The sequence below is a fragment of the Pterocles gutturalis genome, unplaced genomic scaffold (genome assembly GCF_000699245.1).
Source record: "Pterocles gutturalis isolate BGI_N339 unplaced genomic scaffold, ASM69924v1 scaffold25589, whole genome shotgun sequence".
NCBI lineage: Eukaryota > Metazoa > Chordata > Aves > Pterocliformes > Pteroclidae > Pterocles > Pterocles gutturalis.
Window position 1 is genome coordinate 1 of NW_010136489.1, and position 20,098 is coordinate 20,098.

Below are 20,098 nucleotides of genomic sequence, written 5' to 3' on the forward strand. Positions count from 1 at the left end.
GTGATTCTGTGATTCTGTGAAAACTTAATGCTGCTGTGTCCTCCACCAGTTGTTTCCAGTTATCAAAAGATAAGACACTGGCAGGCTAAAATTTTAAATTAGGAAGGTGATCCTTTGTCAAATATGTAATTGTGTCCTCAGTTGGTATCTGGACAAGAACCGTTCACTGAGGGGGGTTTAACCATGCTGTTCGTTCGTTTGTCTCAATAGCTTGAAATGTGTGTTTGTGTGACAGTCTAATACTCAAATTTGTCCATATGCATTAATGGAGCAGACATTAAACTTTACAAGAAGCTTTGCAAATATTTCAGTAGTGCAACAGAATATGGAAAAGTAAGCATCTGGAATTGAAAGTATTCATTAAAGAATAATGAGCAGAGATCATCAAGTCTGATAGTGTCATTTGTTTTTGTGATACCTGGCCTTAATTTATTTAATTTATTTTCAACAGCGTCTTGCTAGCTCTAAGGCTCACACTTCGAGATTCATCAGTGCCAATCTTCCATGTAATAAATTCAAAAATCGCCTTGTCAATATTATGCCATATGAGTCTACAAGGGTATGCTTGCAGCCAATCCGAGGAGTAGAAGGCTCTGATTATATTAATGCCAGTTTCATTGATGGATACAGGTACTGATGTTGATGTGTTCTCATGTGGACTGTTTTAAAAGTTTAGAAAATTAGTTATGTCATTATGTATGCTGAAAATAACAAAATTTAGTATTGTTTATTATCTGTCCATGCTATGTTTGATTGGGTGTTTTTTTAAATATTAATAAAAGGTTTAGATTTTCACCCATGCAAAACAGGAAAATTCTGTAAATGACAGAGGCTTAAATGTTATGTTTTTACTTACCTTTAAACCATTGAGAACTCCCAGTGTGTTTTACATGCTGAAAGTTACTGAAATTTTCAGTGTATGTGTGATTTGGAACGGCTATTTCGTCACTACTATTCTGCTTTAAAAGATACGTAGAAATACCATACAGGAGATACACTCTCTGTGTCAAGGTGATAGACTATGGTCTTGGAAAACTGGTTAAGACTAGACCTAGCTACCAAAGGCATTTTATGCATAGTTGTGTAGCACACCAGCATCTTCATGACAACATGGAGCAATACGCCCTCAGCTGACTTAAGCAGCTGGTAGAAAAAGGCATGAAGGATAAGTGATATAGTGTTGCTAAGGCAGTTTAGGTGTACTTGAGTATCTGTATCCACAGAGATAATTTTCTGAGCCTCTGTTCATAACTGGAAACGGCCTTCTTCTCCACTGTCATCCAGAAGGGTGTTTCTGTTGAATGAAAGAAGCAAGAACAACATGAACTGGTCATCATCTTACAAAGCTGCTGACCCAGAAGATTTTAACAGCTTGGCGGTAGCTTCCAGTAGCAGGATATGAATTCTTGCAAATGAAATGCACTCTATTTCCAAATTTTCTTTCTGCCTTACTTTTGCTGGAGGCATCAGTTTGTTGAAAAGAAGTTAATAAAGAAACTGGTTGATGCTATAATTCCTAAACTTAATAGATTGTTAGACAGTTATTTCTATGAACAAGCCCAACTAAGTGTTTCTTAAGTGCTTTTTTACAGCACACAAAGCTGAGCTATTAGGGGTGCATTAAAATTTAAATAATAATGGTAAAGACATACATCATAATATTAACAGCTTAATTTCCCTCTTAAAGTTCTAAAAATAAAAAGCTGTAGTTTGATTAACAATCATGATAAGGTTTTTATGTGCTTATTATTAATAGTATATAATTTTTTCCTCTAGATAATGTTTACATATAAACAAAGAACATGTGCATCAATTCACTTTTTAAATTAAAATATTTTTCTTAACTTTTTCTTTTTTCAACATAGACAACAAAAAGCTTACATAGCTACACAGGGTCCTTTAGCAGAAACAACTGAAGACTTCTGGAGAATGCTCTGGGAGCATAACTCTACAATTGTGGTCATGCTCACTAAGCTACGAGAAATGGGCAGAGTGAGTACATCTGTAATATTCCTTTACTGAAGTATTTGTTAGAATTAATTTTATTAAAATATTTTGTTGTTATGGGAGTGTCTAAAGATAAAGGTAAGGATTTAGGTTCCTTCTCCTTTTGAAATATCAGTGGCCTTGTTGATCACCAGGTGTAAGGTTTTCCAATCTGCATATGTGCTGCAATAGACAAGCTAGAAATGTCATTTTGTTGTGGGTCACACTGAGATTCGACTGAGTTTGCACATTGATATTACAAAGTATGCAGAGAGATCGTTGATGCTTCATTGAAGAATTAAGATCTCTTTTGTAGCATCTTTTTTTAACAATGTTAAAAGAAAGTGTGGTATTTTTGAGATCTGTTTTTGGTGTGTTCATAGAGCTGAACTTTAAAGTTTCAGCAGCCAGTTTACAGTCCTAAACTCATTCAAGTGCTGCTTTGTGTAATGGAAAGGACGAAGCAGTTTACTATCTGGACAGGATTACATCAAGATAAAGCTGGTGTGTGATAAATGAAATCTGAGTGAGACCATGTATCTGAGGAATACAGATAATTCAGGACATAGCTAGTGGATGCAGAGTTAGAGTCTTTACTGAGGCCAGGGGGACTTACTTCAACAGCGAAGAAGACAGAAAACTGAAGGTGGGCTCAAGATTTAAATTCTATTCTGTAGTGAAAATTCAGCTAGGGATAGCTCTTGTCACTATTAAGTAGTAGAACTGAGCAGAAGTATAACTGATTCAGAAGTACAGCAAACAGAGATGACCCCTTTGCAATGCAATATTGAAGATATTTTTTTATTCTAAGTATGGAACTTCGTGTTCACAGCAAGTCAAACAGTTCATGTTTGTGTCACTAATGGCAGTTTTTGTTAGTATTATGCTTAACTGGGTGAAAAATACTTCATACCAGTTTATGGTAGTGGTCTGGAGTAACAAGAAATGTATTTTGCTTCATTGTTTTGTAGGAAAAATGCCACCAGTACTGGCCTGCGGAGCGCTCAGCCAGATACCAGTATTTTGTCGTAGATCCAATGGCAGAGTACAACATGCCACAGTATATTCTGAGGGAATTCAAGGTTACAGATGCAAGGGTAAGTTAACACAGGATTGCATTAGTTCACATAAGGTTAAAATAAAATGTCAATTTCTCTCTTTTCCTCTCTTTTTCTAAAATTTTTGTTGTTTTTAGGAAAACCCTAGGGGTGTACTTTCTACCAGCAGTAAACAAAGGTCAGATTGTGTTAGAACGATTGACTTCATTCAGATCTAACACCTGGGCAGCCCAACTGTAAAAAGTTCTGAATAACTATTTGTGCTGAAATATGTTAGGTGATTTGGGTACCATTTTCCCTTTTTTTCCTCATTTCTCATATGGTCATTTTTGGGAGCAATTTTTGTCACTTAAAGCTGTAAACAAGTTGTTTTGCGTCACTCTCTAGACTGATTAGGAAGGTTAGTGCATTGAGATTTAAAAACTGCAAAGCAAATACCACTTGTAAGAAAAACTTGACAAGATTTGCACATTGGAATTTGATTTTTGGCATAGCGTATTTTCAGCATACTTGGATATCTGCAGAGTAGATACATCCAGCTGTGACTCTAGCAGCCTCATTTTCATACTGCACTACTTATCTGAATTCCTGAGTACAAAACTGAGCACTGATATGAGATTAAATGTACATAAACTTTAAATATATATTTGGCATTTCTCAGACTTTTGGTTTCTAGCACTTTAGTCTGCATGGCTGGAAAAATTACTGACAGCCTCCCTTCCTGTAGGCACTCTAGAATACTATTTGTTCAAGCGAAACAGCAGGATGTACTGTCCAGGAATAACATGAGTGATTACTCAGAGTTACCAGTCAGCATCCAAAATATTAGACTTTCTCATAGTTAGCTAGACTGCTGCTTTTAACATTAGCTTCAAGTGAAATTAGGTACTACTGACAATTAACTAGACCATATTGTCACTAACCAGCTCATCGTATGAACATTTTAGTTTTGCAAATGAGGCTTAGGTGTGTGCTTTTGAAAAGAATCTGTACACACTGGATATGATTTTCATTTTATTTGAAATCTAGTAAGGATCACATGACTCAGCTTTTCTAACCTATTTGTGCTTAGCGAAAGAGGGAAACAGGCTCCTAACATAATCTTTAACCATACTTGTAAGCAGAGACAGTCAAAACCAATTTACAACTGTGCTGATAGTTTTCATAGATCATCTATTAAAAGCCTGTTTCATTTTAAGCTGGAAGAGGTAATCTGTGACGCAGTTCACTAAGCTCAGATCACAAAATAATAACGATGACAAAAAGTCACAGATGTAGTTGAAGTGTCTGCAAACAGTATATATTTCCAAAATGTTCTTTCAAGATTTTATAATGAATAAGGATATTTATGAAAGTCTGTTCACTTACAGCTAGCAAACCAGTAAAAAGTCTGAAAGGGTTGAATAACTTAATTTGCCAGAAATAGTTTTATTGGACCTGATTTTAATACACATCTTTCAAAAGGTGCCAAGCATACGTGCACCTTGGCAGTCCTGTTGTGACATTTTACCATCACATGTCATTGCTTCTCAGACTTTAAAAGTCTCTTTACCTTGTTGGCCCAAACTTAAACAATGCACTGGCAAGCTCGCAGTGACATCTTAACTTTTCTAGATGTACTGGGAAGTGGTAGCTCCTTCCAAATTTACTGGAAGCCGTGGGGACTACTTACCAAAAGGTACATTATAGTTTTCCTGTAGTTAGGCTTTTATGGCTGTTACACACAGTAATTGAGACCGTGAAACTAAATTGTTGTATTCAAGAAGAGTAAAAGCTGCTGCGGTTGTTAAGCAGCCTCTCTCCCTCTTACCTCCTAACCCATCCATAGCATTAGAATACCATCTGTGTTCTGGCAAAGCCAAACCAGCCAATTATTCCCCAGGGACAAGAAAAGAAGCACACTGCCTTCGTTGGTGTTGGCAGGAAGTGTCTGGTGTGGAACTCCTTGTTGTTTCTGAAATTGAGCTGTGAAGTGTTGTAAGGTGAAATTGACCTCTGTAACTGTTTCAGTCTACTGCTTCTGACTGCTTTATACTCACTTTCTCTGTAAACTCCACAGGTCAATATGTCAGGGCAGTCTCATTTAAGGATAAACTGTTAGTGATGGCTGTAAGAGAGTATTGTAAATTCTACAGCCTCATCAAAAGACAATTGAATATCCCCTGTGAGGAGCAAGAAAAAATCCAAGTGGTCGGCCAGTCAATAGGATAATACATTATCCCTCTGCTCCACATAGGGATCTGAAAGTTCGTATTTCGATAACTAACTGTGCAAACTGTCACAATATTTGAAAGTGAAGATTTTAATAAAATCTGGCATTTGTATTTGGACCGCTATTGGCAAGCATCTCATTAAAAGAGAGGAGCGCTGTTTACAATGTCAGTAGCAGAGGGAACTGCGTAAGAAATTGCAGATCAGTTCCCGATGTGCTTTAATGCTAGTCTAACATCAGACTAACTAACTTTACTTCAGTGCTCATTAAATAGAATTAAATAACAACAGTTATTGCCATTAAAACTAAATCAGGACTGTTTTCACAGACTTGCACTGGATTACTGAGTTATTGCAGTCATGACATATACCAATACAGTTGATTTAGACACACTTGAAAAACAAATATTTACCGTCAAATCTATTTGCACGTAGAAATTTGTCATCTTTCCAATGACAGTGTAGACTTAAGTAAAGCAGTGTCTTTCTTATGTTTTCTACTCCTAAAAAGTTACTGCTATTCTAGTGTAATTCCTGTTAGTGTCAGAAGTTGCTGAAAAGCTTCCATCTCCTTAACCGACATGTTGAAAGTGAGAAGAATGGGAGCTTATGTTGGAGGGAATCAACCTATTGTTTTGTTTCCTAGATTAATTAATGTCATGTGCCTAAGACTATCTGAAGGATGCAAATTCATTATGTCTTCTTGGGTGAAAATGGGATCACAGAGACAATTATGAGAGAAGTCATTAACAAAATGCCATTTTGGTAGGAAATATTTAGTTTTTGTGTTGATACCCACAAGAAGTAAAATTGGATAAATGTTTTCAAACAGATTTTTTTTTTAAGTGGGCAAAAACGTTCCACAGAAATAAACTACTAAATTGTCACAGTGGTCTAGTGGGAATATAAGGGGTAGTAAGTCAAAGAACTGTATGTGTATCCTGTCATGAAGCAGTGGCTGATACATACGCCCATTTTCTGTTTTACTCTCTCATCTGAGACATGGCAGGGAAAAACCCACAGTACCAGAGGAAACATAAAAACAAAGTATTGTGTTTTTCCTTTGATTATTTTTAAAATAACTTCAATATAATTTCAAGTCTGTAATAGCTGAGTGCTTGTGTTAGAGGGGAGAAAAAAAAAAAAAAAAAAGCCAAAACGATTGTTCTTGCCTCCATCATAATTTGTTGCTTTTTGGAGAGATTTCCTATAATCATTTCAATTTTTCCTGAGTTTCACTTAGTAGAAGACCCATTTGAAGACATGGAAGGATGGGTGCTTAGGAAAGGACAGAGACACTGTTTCACATCATTAGCTCATGTGCCCTTGCTTTTAAGCTCATGCTTTTAAACATTTCAGTTGTGCATATTGACAGTGTCAAAATCATTAAGAACAATGTTTGAAAATTCAGAACAAATTTATTTTATCCATTTGTATTGTGTCCTGACCATTTGCACATTAAGTGGGCATACAGCAGAAGTTGACATTTAGTACTTCCAGTAAAAATAACCATCCTGCAGTATTCAGCAGTTTAGAACAATCCTGTTAGTATTCCTAACCAAAGGGAATTAACAGCAGACTTGTTTTGAGAGAGGAAGCCCTTCTTCTTGATTTTTGACCAAGTCTGAGCTGTTAGTGAATTAAATTATGATGACTGAAAGGAAGTTTATGGTTTGTTAAACAACTGGTTTGTCTTGACTCGTCTTCTTCCAGGCAAATGTCCACCTCATAGAAAGCACCATACTATTAAAAGATATCATCTGCAAAGAAGGCAAACGAGTCTTATCAGTGAAGGTGTTCCTGCCATGCAGTAGATGAGCATATCTAGGAAATGGAGAGTCAGATTGGATAGCCTCATTTTACCTCTTCTGTATTGAAAGGAATTTGCAGTCCACAGGGTTCAAAACATAACTTACAAAAAAAAAGTGTATAACCTGGTGAAACTGTTATGTCTTTAGCCTCAGACATGCTTTTTACACAGACAAAATGTCAGACAGCTCTCCTGTCCAGTGCAGGAGAGGATCTGTGCAATGTTGTTAATGAAACTGCATTTCTGAGCCAATGCGTCCAAAAGCACCAGCCAGTACTGTGTTTGAGAGAGTCTTCATAAACGTGATCTTAGCCATTCCCCACCTCCTCTCAGTGTTCTTGTTTTGTGATTGTCTTTCTGGTTCTTGGCTGACTGGCTTCCAGCCACTGGAACACGCTTTTGGGATACATTATTTGTGTCTTTTGTTAAAGGATGGCCAGTCCCGCACAGTGAGGCAGTTCCAGTTCACTGACTGGCCAGAACAAGGAGTGCCAAAGTCTGGAGAAGGATTTATTGACTTCATAGGCCAAGTGCATAAAACAAAAGAGCAGTTTGGTCAGGATGGACCAATTTCTGTTCATTGCAGGTAAGTAAGCAAAGCCTCAAAATAACTCATATCCAGATCTGTTTTTTTAAAAAGTTGATTGCTGATTGCAGCAAAGGTATATGTGTAAATGGAATTTCATAGGTGATCTGTCAGGAAATGTAATCAAATAGAAGATCTAAAAAGGAGCACAGGTCTACTTTATGAAACAGGAACTGTTCTGTGATATCCCATTTACACAGAAAAGGTTCTTCTGAAGTATGGAAGCACGTGATTTTTGCTTCACCTAAAAGTGTCTCCAGTGGAGAATAAAAACAACCTGGTCAATGCTTCACACAGAAGGCAGTAGAAGGAGCCTTATCACAGGCTACTATATTTGATATTTTTTTTCCACTGGTAATTAAATGTGAGGCTGTTACATTGGTGGGAATTATTAGCTGTAAACAAGTCAGTGGCACCTCAGTAGCACATTAGTAACAATCAAGATGAGACAAAAATGGTAGCTATTCGCAAGAAAGGGAATGGAATAGAAAGCAGTGTTTAGAAACCTTGCCTGTCAAATAATCATTCAGGTTTGGATTGGGAAGTTCTAACTTCAGAATATAATGTCTATTTTTTGATGTGATGACTTTTCTTAATTCCTTTACAGTTGGTATGCAGATGAAAACAGCTTGCAGGGTTTGTAGGAATAATCCATGGTGGGCTTTTTTAATATTCTTACATTTTTTATTTATTTTGTCTACAGTATTCTAGAGTCTCTAGCAGATGGTGAAAAACAATATCTTTATCTTTTATCTCTTATTTAATAAATTGTTTTCTATAAATGCCATTAGGATTTTAGAAACTCATTTTTGCAATATTAAATCATTTTTTTGGTAGATAAAGTGTTATTATTTACATAACAGAGAATCAAAACACTGGTACAGGTTCCAAGTCCTTCCTGCAAGCCAAGTAATACCCCAGTGCTAGTATGAAGACAAAATAAACAAGTTTACTAGAGCCTATGAATATACAGAGGGAGAGAGATTCTTGTCCTTCTAAAGCCAGGAGCAACCGGAAGTTGTTAAAACACCTGTGTGTTTTAACAGAGTTCCTTATGCTCCCCTAATCTGAAAGACTGACAAAATAAATGTATTGGACTACTTGAATCCTACCTTTTTTGGGTGCCCAAAAATTTTTATGGCCTGCTAAGGAGAACAGCATTGCAGAGCAGGGTTTGGGATTCATTTGGCAAGGGAAAATAAAGGAAATTGCACTAAGAGCAAGCCTTACTCTTCCTGACATTAATGACTTTTGAGAGCAGAGGGCTAATAAGCAATATTTATGCCTTTATGGAGACATACATAAGCAAAGTGATGGTATCCTTCTGAGTTCTTTGTACCATGCAAACCTGCCCACTTGAGGCCTAAATGAAAGAATGCTTGCAGTAGGTTTTGCATCCCTTCCAAATGGGTGTGATCTTTCATACTGAAATTATGGAGATTTCTGCCATTGACTGTGGTAGAAACAAAGTCAAGTCCATTATAATTCATCATGGTTTGGTCTTCAAATGTCCTATAATCATTTTAACAACAATGTAGAGATTAGTAATGCTAATCATTGCTGTCAATGTTCATCAAGTTACATTCATAGGAAATGTCCCTAGCAAATTAGTAAGTTTATTTGTTTCTTTCAGGAAGCACAAGATCCTGGGTACTTACACTTTCCTGGTCTTTGTGGATTATTGTAATAATGACTCCAGTTTGTACCATGATGAGTTTTTAAGGATTTCTTTTGTACAGAGAAATTCTTCAAATGTCAAACCGCCCTAGTGCCACTTCCCTGTGGTTTCATTCCCACTCTACAGGTCTTTCACAAGTTTGTTTTCTCTGTTACACAGTAAACCTCTGCCACCCACAATTTTAAACTGCCCTCTTTCTCTGTCATTTTTACAAATACATCAGTGTGTTACAGTTTAAAAACTTCTAACCTCATCAGGCCTTTAATTAAACAACAGTTAAAAGAGCAAAGGATTGTTCACCTAGAAGTGAAATTTTCACTACAATTTATTTTAGGTATTTATAGTCTTGTTACTTCAGCTTTTAGCTGGAGAGTAAGGAAGACCACCCTTTGCCAGCATGCATTCAAGATGTGTTTTTAACAGCAACCTCCCGTACAAAAACATCAATATTTCCTCATGGCTCATTAAAGCATCCTAACTTTGGTTTCTAACTGTTCAAACTTTGGTGAATAATATTACATCATGAAGTAGTGCCTTCGCCATTTACTAAATTCAGGTTTCTTTAAAACCTGTTACATTGCTTCGTTGAATGGTATGGTAAAACTCGGTTTACTTGGCTTGTGCTGAAAGAAATCAGATGATCATTAAAATGCTTAGCAGCTGATCATTCGTGCTCATCAGTACTGATGTGGACTTCCATCACTCTTTAGAAATCCTTAGCATCTTTTAATAGAAATTAGTACAATGTTAAAATATGCTTGCCACTTTTAGGGGAACAGAGTCCATTTCCTACAGACTTTACCAAAATGTTACACTTGATGGCTAGTTAGGTTTTGCAAGCATTGAGATCTTTCCATATTAGTCTGTCTTCCTCATTGAGTAGCTACCCAGATACTTTCTCATTTCTTCAGACCACAAGACAACAAATTAATTCCCTCCTTTTGCTGAATTAGAGTTCTGAGTAATTTTTTTTTAAGTAATAAAGATTTGACTGGTGTTTGCGACTAGAAGTCCTCACATGTATTTAGAAAATCATACGTTTTTGTTGGATATCTTTAAATGGTTAAGCAGGAGCAGGACCAAGGAGAACAGAAAATAGTAATCTGTCTTCACTCTGCTGGTCACTTTCTGGTCTACATGGTTTAGATCACACTGTTGTCAGCTCTATAAACTCCAGGCAGGTTCCGATGGTATTTTTTCCAGTATTTTTTCATCATGTTTCTTAAACATTAGCTTTCTAATTTACCTCATCAGGGAAAGGAGACCTTACACTCCAGTTGTTTTAGATGTCCAGGACCTTTGTCATCACATATAGGTAAACCAACACTGAGAGAATGATATTTTGTCAAGTTGTGTTCCAGTTCTCTGGATCTCTGTCATAGTCCATATCAGCATTCAGAGTTCTTCAGTCTTTCCATGCTGTTCGTGTTCTTCCACTCTCCTGTCTGGTTAATAGGTCTCAGAAATCTCCTGCTTCCCAGGTCTATCTGGAGAAAACCTTGTGAAATTATTAGCATCAACAGTGAGATGATGGGGTGCTTGATTTCCATCCATACAAGTTCAGACTTTCAAAAAAAAATTTTTTCTGTGTAGTTAACTGTCTCTTTGTCAGAGAGTCATTTTCATGAATAAGTGATTGTTTAATTTTAGTAACTGACAACTGTTGGCTCTATTGAATACAGGAATTTCTATCACTTCTTGGTGGTTTTAGCTAATAATAGAAACTTAAGACAGAACAGAGAGCAAACAAGCCATACATTCAAAGAAGACATTTCAGACTAATGTAGACAGATATGGTGTACATATCTCAGTATTGGAAAGCTAAGGATCAATTTCCAGACTTGAATAAAAACTATGTCTTAAGGTTTTTGTGTATGCATTATTTAAATTGTAGTGTGTATGAACAATTTCAATGTTAATTGAAAATCCACTGACTATCTCTAACTCAAAGTAGAAGGTAAACTAACACGCTGGAGGTGTCCAAAACAGGGCATATACGTGAACGAGTTAAAGTAAAGCAGTGAAATACATTTTGGCATCTTTTTCTCTTGTCAGTCCCAGCGTAAGTCATTGGCAACAAATGTTCTCATTTTCCTTCACGATGCACTGGATGAACAAGCCAGGTCACTTTGCAATGAAGACTGGAGAGTCAGGAAGTACTTCATAGCATGTGAAGACTGCTTGAGTACAACTATGCTTCCAAATGCAATGTGGTAGTTTGCTGTGGAATTTTGCTTAGTGAACCTTTCCTCATGTAGGAATCTGTACACATATGGTGTGTTGTAACCACAGATAATTTGTCAGCCGGTTCTTTCAGCATTGACTGTCAATTAACATTCCTTTTTTCCTTTTTTTTTATTTTATTGCAACAGTGCGGGTGTTGGAAGAACTGGAGTATTCATAACCCTGAGCATTGTGTTAGAAAGAATGAGATATGAAGGCGTTGTAGATATCTTCCAGACTGTCAAGATGTTAAGGACACAGCGGCCTGCTATGGTACAGACAGAGGTGAGCAAAACAGTATCCATATAAAATGGTGATGGAAAAGAAGGTGTATTTCCACAGCCAAAACATCCACAGATAGAGACTGTATAAAGTGTGCTTACATTTATATCTTAAGTCATATAGTGATTATCTGACTGCAGTGTAAAATCTGCCATAAAGGTACTGCAAGGACCTGTTACAGCAGTAGATACTGCAAGCGGGGGAAGAAAAAAAATCATTTCAGTGGTGGATCCTAAATTATGGTAGTTGAGGAAAACCATTTTCCAAGAAGCATTAACCATTTTTATTTGAACTTTTGTTTTCTGGCAGAAATGTGTGATAATAAAGGAGGCAAATTGTTTCTGCAGGTGGATCCACTGTTTGGGTTTGTTTTTTGTTGTTGTTGTTTTTTTTTTTTTTTTTTTTTCCAAGAGCAAAGTGTTGTTCTTGGCTTCAGACTGACAGTGTATTATTTTCATGGTTATCTCGACTTTGTGTCACCCAGCAAGTGGCTGTTTGGCCTGAAAATCATAATGGTAAATTCAGTGTTCAGGAAAACTGTGGTGTAAATCATTACTGTGCTAGTAAAAATGCTATAGAGAAATAAGGAAAGGGATAAGCAATATCCCTTCCTGGGCCTGGGTGCTTGGAACTGTGTCATGTCATAAAGAATACTTAAACATTTTCAGTTATGTGTACTTTCTGAACAGGAGATTTGAACTAAGACAGAGCAAATAGGCTAGGAGAACCAAGCAAAAGGGCAATAGAAGGGAATCACTTTAGGTCATACATTTATTTAGTATAATTTGATTGACACTGGCCTTTAAATTACAGTCTGTGAAATTTAAAATTGTTCCCCAGAGTTTGCCATGTGCCACAAGAAAATTAAACTTGTTCAATAAAAGCTTTGTAGTCTTATTTTTACAAAGATAAATTCAGAAAAACTTACATGAAAAATAAAGATACTTATATTTAGTCTTGTCAGTTAGCCAAGTAAATCACTGTGACCAAACTGAAGAGTTAATTCCATTTCTTTTCCATTATCATCATTCTCCTGGATAAGCAAAATGAAAAATGACTGCTTTCTGTCATTTTGGCTCCAAGAAATTACTACAGTATACAGAAAAACTATGCTTCTTGGAGCCTGCCTGACAAATACAGAGTTCAGCTATGCAATATATTCTCCCTCCTCCTATTTTGATTTATATCTGTATTCTGCCCTTCGTGCCCTCTGATGAAAGTAGAAGTGTTGTGTAGTAATTTCTTTCAGGATTCTGTGGAAAATGAGTCTCCCATTCAGTAGTATAAACTGCCAGGTTGTCTAGTCCTTATTCAGCAAAGCACTTGAACTCCATGTGGACCACACATACACTTAAAATTTATGCATATGTCTCATGCATTCTCCCACTGTTCCAACAGGAAACAGAAAAGAACTGCTAGTGATCACGCCAATACATTGAAGCAAATATCTGACGAGTCTCCTGTTCTCCAAAAGCATTTTAGTTGTGGTTTTAAAAAGTGTGACCCGTGTGGGGTTACCACATAGCAGTATCAGATAAATAAGCAGACCTTCTTGATATTTGGGATGGCTTTCAGAAGCAATTTATTTTTTTTTTCTTTTTTAACATTTAAACCCTGAGTTGCAGTTGCAAATGAGTACACACATGCCATTTTTGTATAAGTGTACAATATTATGTGAATGTGCAAAAGGACTGCTGTGTGGGGGTGAGAATACCATGATATGCCAGATGTTGAATTCATCAGAGGTATAAGCAAATCTCTCGCTACACTGAACTTTTCTCTGCTTCCAGGTGTAGGCTGAAATGCAACCCGTTTCCTGTTAATAAGGTGCTTTACCTGTGTATTTCTCTCTTAGGCCCTTTTCTTGCCACAGGCTAAGCTATCTTCACATCTTCATCAAAGCCTGTGTTACTGAAAGGTTGGGATTCTCTTTGCTTCCTTAACGTGATTTTTAAGCTGGTGGTTTTCCATACAGCTTTCCATATCAATGCTGTGATGGATTTTGTCACTTAGTCTGTTGTATTTGCTATAGAATTGGTTGGATATTCTGCTACTTATTTTCAAATATGTGGGGGGAAAGTGTCTTAGCATGCTTCCATAAGAAGAAAGCTTTATGCTGATGTTATATGGATTCAGAGTAAGAAATGATCTGTAGGTGAGTATTAAGTCTCTGCACAACAAGAACCTGCATTCTGTGGAAAATGTTATTGCATTAAATGAGTGTCTGTCTTCATCTGTTGTAACTCAGACTTGTTTTCTGTTGATGTCAGCAAGAGAATATTGCTGAACTGCAGATGCCTCTGTGGTATATTTGTCTGTAGCCACAAAGTATTCACTCTTAGCTGGAAGAAAAGAGAAACCAACCAACAAGCTGTCTTTTTGATGCTTTTGTTTTCTATCTTTCTTTCTCCAGGATCAATACCAGTTCTGCTATCGAGCCGCACTGGAATATCTGGGCAGCTTTGATCACTATGCAACATAAAAACCCATTGTGGATTTTTATTGCAGGCCCTTTAAGATCCGGAGAGCCGCTTCTGAGCCATACGAGTGCTTTAGAAGTACTTCTTAACTCTCAGCTAAGGAGCGATTATTGGGGATATATAAAATAAAAAACAAATGAACAAACATAGTGGGGATATTTAAAACAAAAACAACAAAGAAACCCCTATTCCATGTGGACCAAGAATTCACAGTTTAATAACCTAACCGTAATAAAGGAGTCCTGACCACTGAGGTGTCTGAAGGATCTCATTTACAGATACCTCAAGGGTTCAACATTGGTTGAAGTTAAAGGGAAGAGGAAACTAATCAGAAGGAGTGATCATCTTGTTCAGGATTGCATACTTTTGCAAAGAGGAATTTTGAGAGAACTGCAGTGCACTGCAAGATGTTTGTTAAAAGGTTGGGTCCTGGCTTCTCAAACAAAGTGAACTCTTTACGTCAGCATCTCCCCTTCCCATCATACTGCTCATCATAACACTTTAGGGAAAATGTGGGAATGCTTAAAAAGAAAGTCCTTGATTTAGTTTTTTAGTATTGTAAAGATACTGCTGACCTGTGCTTCATTTTTAACTGTGTAAACTTTTTCCTTTTTTTAACAAGAGTTTATCATTCAATTAAGTGAATTAAAGAAAAGGTTGCATAACTGTTAATCTTTTTGTTTAAAGACCGTAGATTTTTTTTTTAAGCTGTAGAACTGTTATCTGCAATATAGTGCTGTAGAAATGTTAAATAATTTGAAAATTTGCACATTTTTGTGCAGTCCTGTATTTATCTACAGTACCACAGTCTTGTTAGATATTACTTTTACAGTTTTGTTTGTTTGATTTTTCTTTGAGAAAATATCATTGTAATCAGATAAATCAAAATGGGGCTTTTTGGTTTCTTTTGGAATCAACAGGGAGGCGCAAAGTATAAAGATGCTGCTAACACACACACACACATGCACATATATGCACGTGCACACCCACACCCTCTCTCTTTCTATATATGTAAGTATATGTATGTATTACTGTCTACCCTTGTCTAATTCTCTGTATACTTACAGAGACACAGATAGGTGGATATTCACAGACATACACATGAACGTATCAATTCTTCCATAACTGGATTTATCAAAGCATTGGGAAAGTTTTTCAGCATACAATTGTATTAAACTACTATTTGATCATCTCTGCATTTCCAAGGTCCATAAACTTCTGTTTCAAAGGGAAATGAGGAATGCACATCATTGATATTTGAACATCATCTTTATCCCAAATAATAATTCTGTCCACATTGCTACTTGAACACACATACACACATGCACACACACACGGAGTATGTGATTTAGGCTTCCAGTGGAGTTCGATATTTATAACACTATAGTGCAATAAGAAATAATATTATTAAATGTAGGAGGTGTGCATGTGGGAAAGGTCAGTGCATATCCCTTTAGGAGGGGAGAATGTTGTAATATACTAGGTATTAAGATTTAAAATTGTATTCAATAGTATACTGTCTATTGTGTGCGCTATATAATTTACATTTATCTTATGTAACAGGGCAAAGCCAAACACATATTGCTCTGTGAAATCAAATGTTTTGTGGCATACAGCATTGTTTGGGGATGCTGGGTTTTATTTTAATTTTACATTTAGAGTGCCTTATATTTGATGCCTATTTTGAAGAGCATTTCTTTTAAGTTAGCCTTCCTTCATTTGTATTTAGTTCAGTTTGTCCATCTCTGTTATTCTTTTCAAACATTTTAATACATGTATCAGACAATTTTGAAAAATATGCATTTCCAGTTTCTAATCAAGTATGGATGGTAATAAATGATAACTCAAAACACATAGGTAGTCAAGGCCCTTTATCTTTCCATATTTCCAATAACAGACCAGCCCACATATTAAAAATCTATTTCTCGTTGGCTTTTCAAATCCACTGTGTCACTGGTTATAGTGTTAACATTGCAGAGATGTAGCAGTACATGAGCAGTAGTTGACATTATCAGTGCTAATGCACGTTTTTTTTTGGGGGGGGGCCAAGTCCTGCTCATTCACTTGTGTCAACAGATTGCTAAAGTCAAACCATTGCTTTCAGTGGGAGGGTTCCTGCAAGGCTAGCAAGACTGAGCCCACAGGATATATTTGGCACTAGATTTTCTTCCAGGGAACAAAGAAAATTCTGTAAACAGCACAAAGTACTTTTTGAGACTCATAGTAAGATGCCATTTACATTGACCTTGGTTTCCGTCGTGCCTCTGTCATTGTCAGTACATGAGCATCAAAGGAATTCTTTCTTTGGGGTTTAAAATAGGAGCATTGGTATGGCTTGTCAATGTGACCTCAACTTTTTTTTCTTCTTCTTCCACTTTTCCCACTACGAGCAGAAAGAAAAACATGAAAGACCAAACTCTAGCAAGTATTGTATTTGAGCACTTTTGTAAAGAAAAAAAATAAAATTAATATATATATGGAATAGAAGTATCATGGAAGGCTACCTCAGAATGAGTTTCTATAACTTACATCTAAACTAGAGGAGAATGTGCACTATGTTTCTTTTTCTTCTTCCTTCTTGATTTGTATTCTAAAATAATTATTGAAGTGCCAGGTTATGTGGTGTGGTCAAGTTCTTCAACTCAAATGTAGGACATCAGAAAAACACTACAATGAAAAAAGGATCATTTTGGAAACATAGACTAGGAAAGATTCTTGCACGCTGGATCTGTAAAAGGATCGGAGCATTCTCCCTAGCAGACTATCTTGGAAGCTGCAAAGAAAACGAACGAATAAATAAAAAGTAGAGACAACTTGTGAGGAAAACTGTTGTAAAACTAAATATTCCTGTTAGGTTTTATGTTTCTTAAGATAACTGTTAGCATCATTGATGTGCATTCCACTTTCTGTATTCTGATATATATAATCATTCTACAGTTAAGTTAAATTGTTGGCATCTTTGTCTACATACATCATACATTTTCAAGCTTAAAATTGGTTTCATCAGCATAACCAGTATGGTGCTATTATTTACGTTTGTGTGTGTAGTTATGTCTAATTTCGTAATTAGTTGCAATGGGGAAAGAAACCCACAAAATATATGAAAATGTTTTATACAGAAGCTTAATTTAGCTCTTTTTAAAATAAATAAATAAATTATTTGAGTGGTTAGATAGCAGAGAGGATGGCTGGGGGGAAGGAGTGGCCCTCTAGGGAGATTTGCACTTTCTATATATACCTTTGTACTATGCACTGCCCTATTGATTCTACACCCAATAATGTTATAACTTGAACCCATCTGTAAGAAACTGCATATAAAATCCACTTGTGTGTATTTAAATGACACAGAACATGTAAAAAGGAAAAAAAAAATTTGCAACAACTAAACAAAGCCACAACTGTTTTTTTTTCCTTTTATTTTCTCCTTTTATTCTCTCCTGTTTTTCTTTATTTTTCTTTTTTCTTATTTTATTTTCCTTTTTTCTTTTTTTTTTCCTTTTTTTTTTTTTCTTGGTGCCCTGATACTCCACAGATATCAGAAGGCTGCAGGTCTCATCATAACCATCTGTTATGTGGCTTTGCCATTCAAGCTTGGAGTGTCTTTACAAAGATAATAAAAATTGTGTTCTTTGCTCTTGTTTTGGATGCATAGACTGAAAAATTTAAAAAATTACCTTGTAAAATGGCTTGTTAAAAATATACAATTACCTCTAATTAGTAGTACGCATAAATGTTTTACAGAATGAAAGGCGTGCTTTTTATTTTCTTACTTCGTTACATTGGTGGCAAAAGAAAGTCTGTATGAAAATCAGTTCTTTGCTGACACAAGTTCCATTTGTTACAAATGAATTCTAATAAAATGTCAGTGTTATGCAGCCCTGGTCTTCTTTCTTAAGCAGCACTTTTGAAATCAAAACTTGTTTGGTCCCTCTTGGTGATAAAGGAGTTTAATTGGAACTACAAAGCAGTCATTAATCTTCTTAACTAGCAGCTGGACAGTGGAAAATGCATTCTTAGGGAATCATCTTCAGCAGCAAATTTTGAGCCAGCATAGGCAAATGCTTTGGCTAAAATTCCCCATAGCTTCATGAATTTAATTGAAATCATCACACTTTACATGCCTCAGGAGTTCCCCTTTATGCTTTAGAAATGTATCATTACACTGAGAAAATAGACTTCTGTGAATTCTATAGGTGCAACCCAAAGAGGGCAAAATATCCCCATGTTTGGGGCGAATTGTGAATTTTTTGGTCCTGCAGATTTGGCAGGTTCTGGAATAAATCCAAAGTCACTGGTCAGAATTCAGTTTCTGAAATTGTGGCAAACAGTCATGACAGATTTTTGAATCATTTCTGCTCTGCACTGCATGTGCAGCAGGTGCAAATGTGAGTCTGTGAAGCTGCTACCCAAATACTGTGGAAGTGTTTTCCAACACTTTGTAAAAGTTTTAGATGTATGTGCCAAGTGTACGAAGGCAAGCTAGGAGGGATGTGGCATGGCAATCTAGTCAAGGAAAACATAAAAGAGTCTTGCTCTGTTTGCTTTTTTTTTTGAAAGAGGGCAGGTTCCATCTCCAGGATAGCTTTGTTAGTAAGGGAACACAGTTTATTAGCAATTAGTGTTAAGTACATGTTAATAAAGAATTCTCTGTGCTGGGAGGATGTGCAAAGACATTAACATTAGACTGATTTCTAAGAACTTGTATTGTTCTTAGCCTAATTTCCACATTAAGATGGTGATAATAGTGTAAATGTGAAGCCTTGGTATTCTTACAGTCTTATTAATGTTTTTCCACTGACTTCTGTGGATTCTACAATTACTGCTTTGCAGGCTGCCTTTGGCTTGAACCTTTTTTTGCATAGTCTGTGCAAGGTGGTTTAAAGCTGTGTTATGTAAGGGTTTCTTTAACTATCTGAGTGGCTTTAGATGGTACCCTTTACTGTTAGCATTGACTTCTTTGGATTTTCATGTTCTGGCATGGGCCAAAATAAAATGTGAAAATGAATATTACAAAACTATTTGGCTATGTATGGGTTAATACATTTTAAGTTCATGACTTTTAACAAGACTAGTTCTAATTCATGCTTCCTTCACACAGAAAAAAAAAAAAAAAAAAAAAAAATTTTATGTCATATACTTTGGGATCATTTAAGTTAAGAAATGCTGTTGAGATGTGAAATTAACACATCTCAAAGCAAAGCAATACATACAGACTTTCAAACACAATAACATTTCCATCTTTTCAATATTATACAAACACCTGGACCAAATTCACAGATTCCCAGAATCTCTGGTATCTCTCAAAATGAAACAGTCAGTCTGATTCTAGAGCAAGAGAGTATTTCCAACTGTGGTTTGTATTTCTTTTCCCACACCCTGCTTCTCCCAGTCTGTGTCAGTTTAGGACAAAAGTGAGCTACTAGTAAAGGTATAAACAAAGGAATATATAGAAAGAAATTGTTCACTAACAAGAGTGGCCAACAACAGGTCATTATCCAACAGATCAGTAGCCAGTGAAACCTGAAGAACATTATAGCTATTACTGGTCAAGAAAGGGACAAAAAAAAGTTCACAGAAATCCCCTAGTCCCTTTTGCCTCAGATGTGAATATAGCCTTTTTTTTTTTTTTCCCCCTCTTAACCAACTTTATAAACAGAATGATCTTTAATTACTTTTCACAGACTCTGGAATTTTGAGGAAAATAACCAGCAAATTTGCCGACATGTAACCCAACCTACCAGTGGTAAATTACTTCCTCTTCCATAAAATTTAACATGAAAAAAG

General features: G+C 36.2%; 1 protein-coding gene across 1 annotated transcript; it reads left to right on the top strand.

The window, feature by feature from the left end:
- Positions 1–451: 451 nt before the first annotated feature.
- On the top strand, positions 452–14,452 carry LOC104468268 (receptor-type tyrosine-protein phosphatase delta-like; the record flags this gene model as incomplete). Its single annotated transcript, XM_010082331.1, has 6 exons — positions 452–630; positions 1,866–1,992; positions 2,958–3,083; positions 7,497–7,651; positions 11,702–11,837; positions 14,248–14,452. Coding segments are annotated over 6 exons (792 nt in total), but the record flags the coding sequence as incomplete, so codon positions are not given.
- Between the last annotated feature and the right edge of the window lie 5,646 nt (positions 14,453–20,098).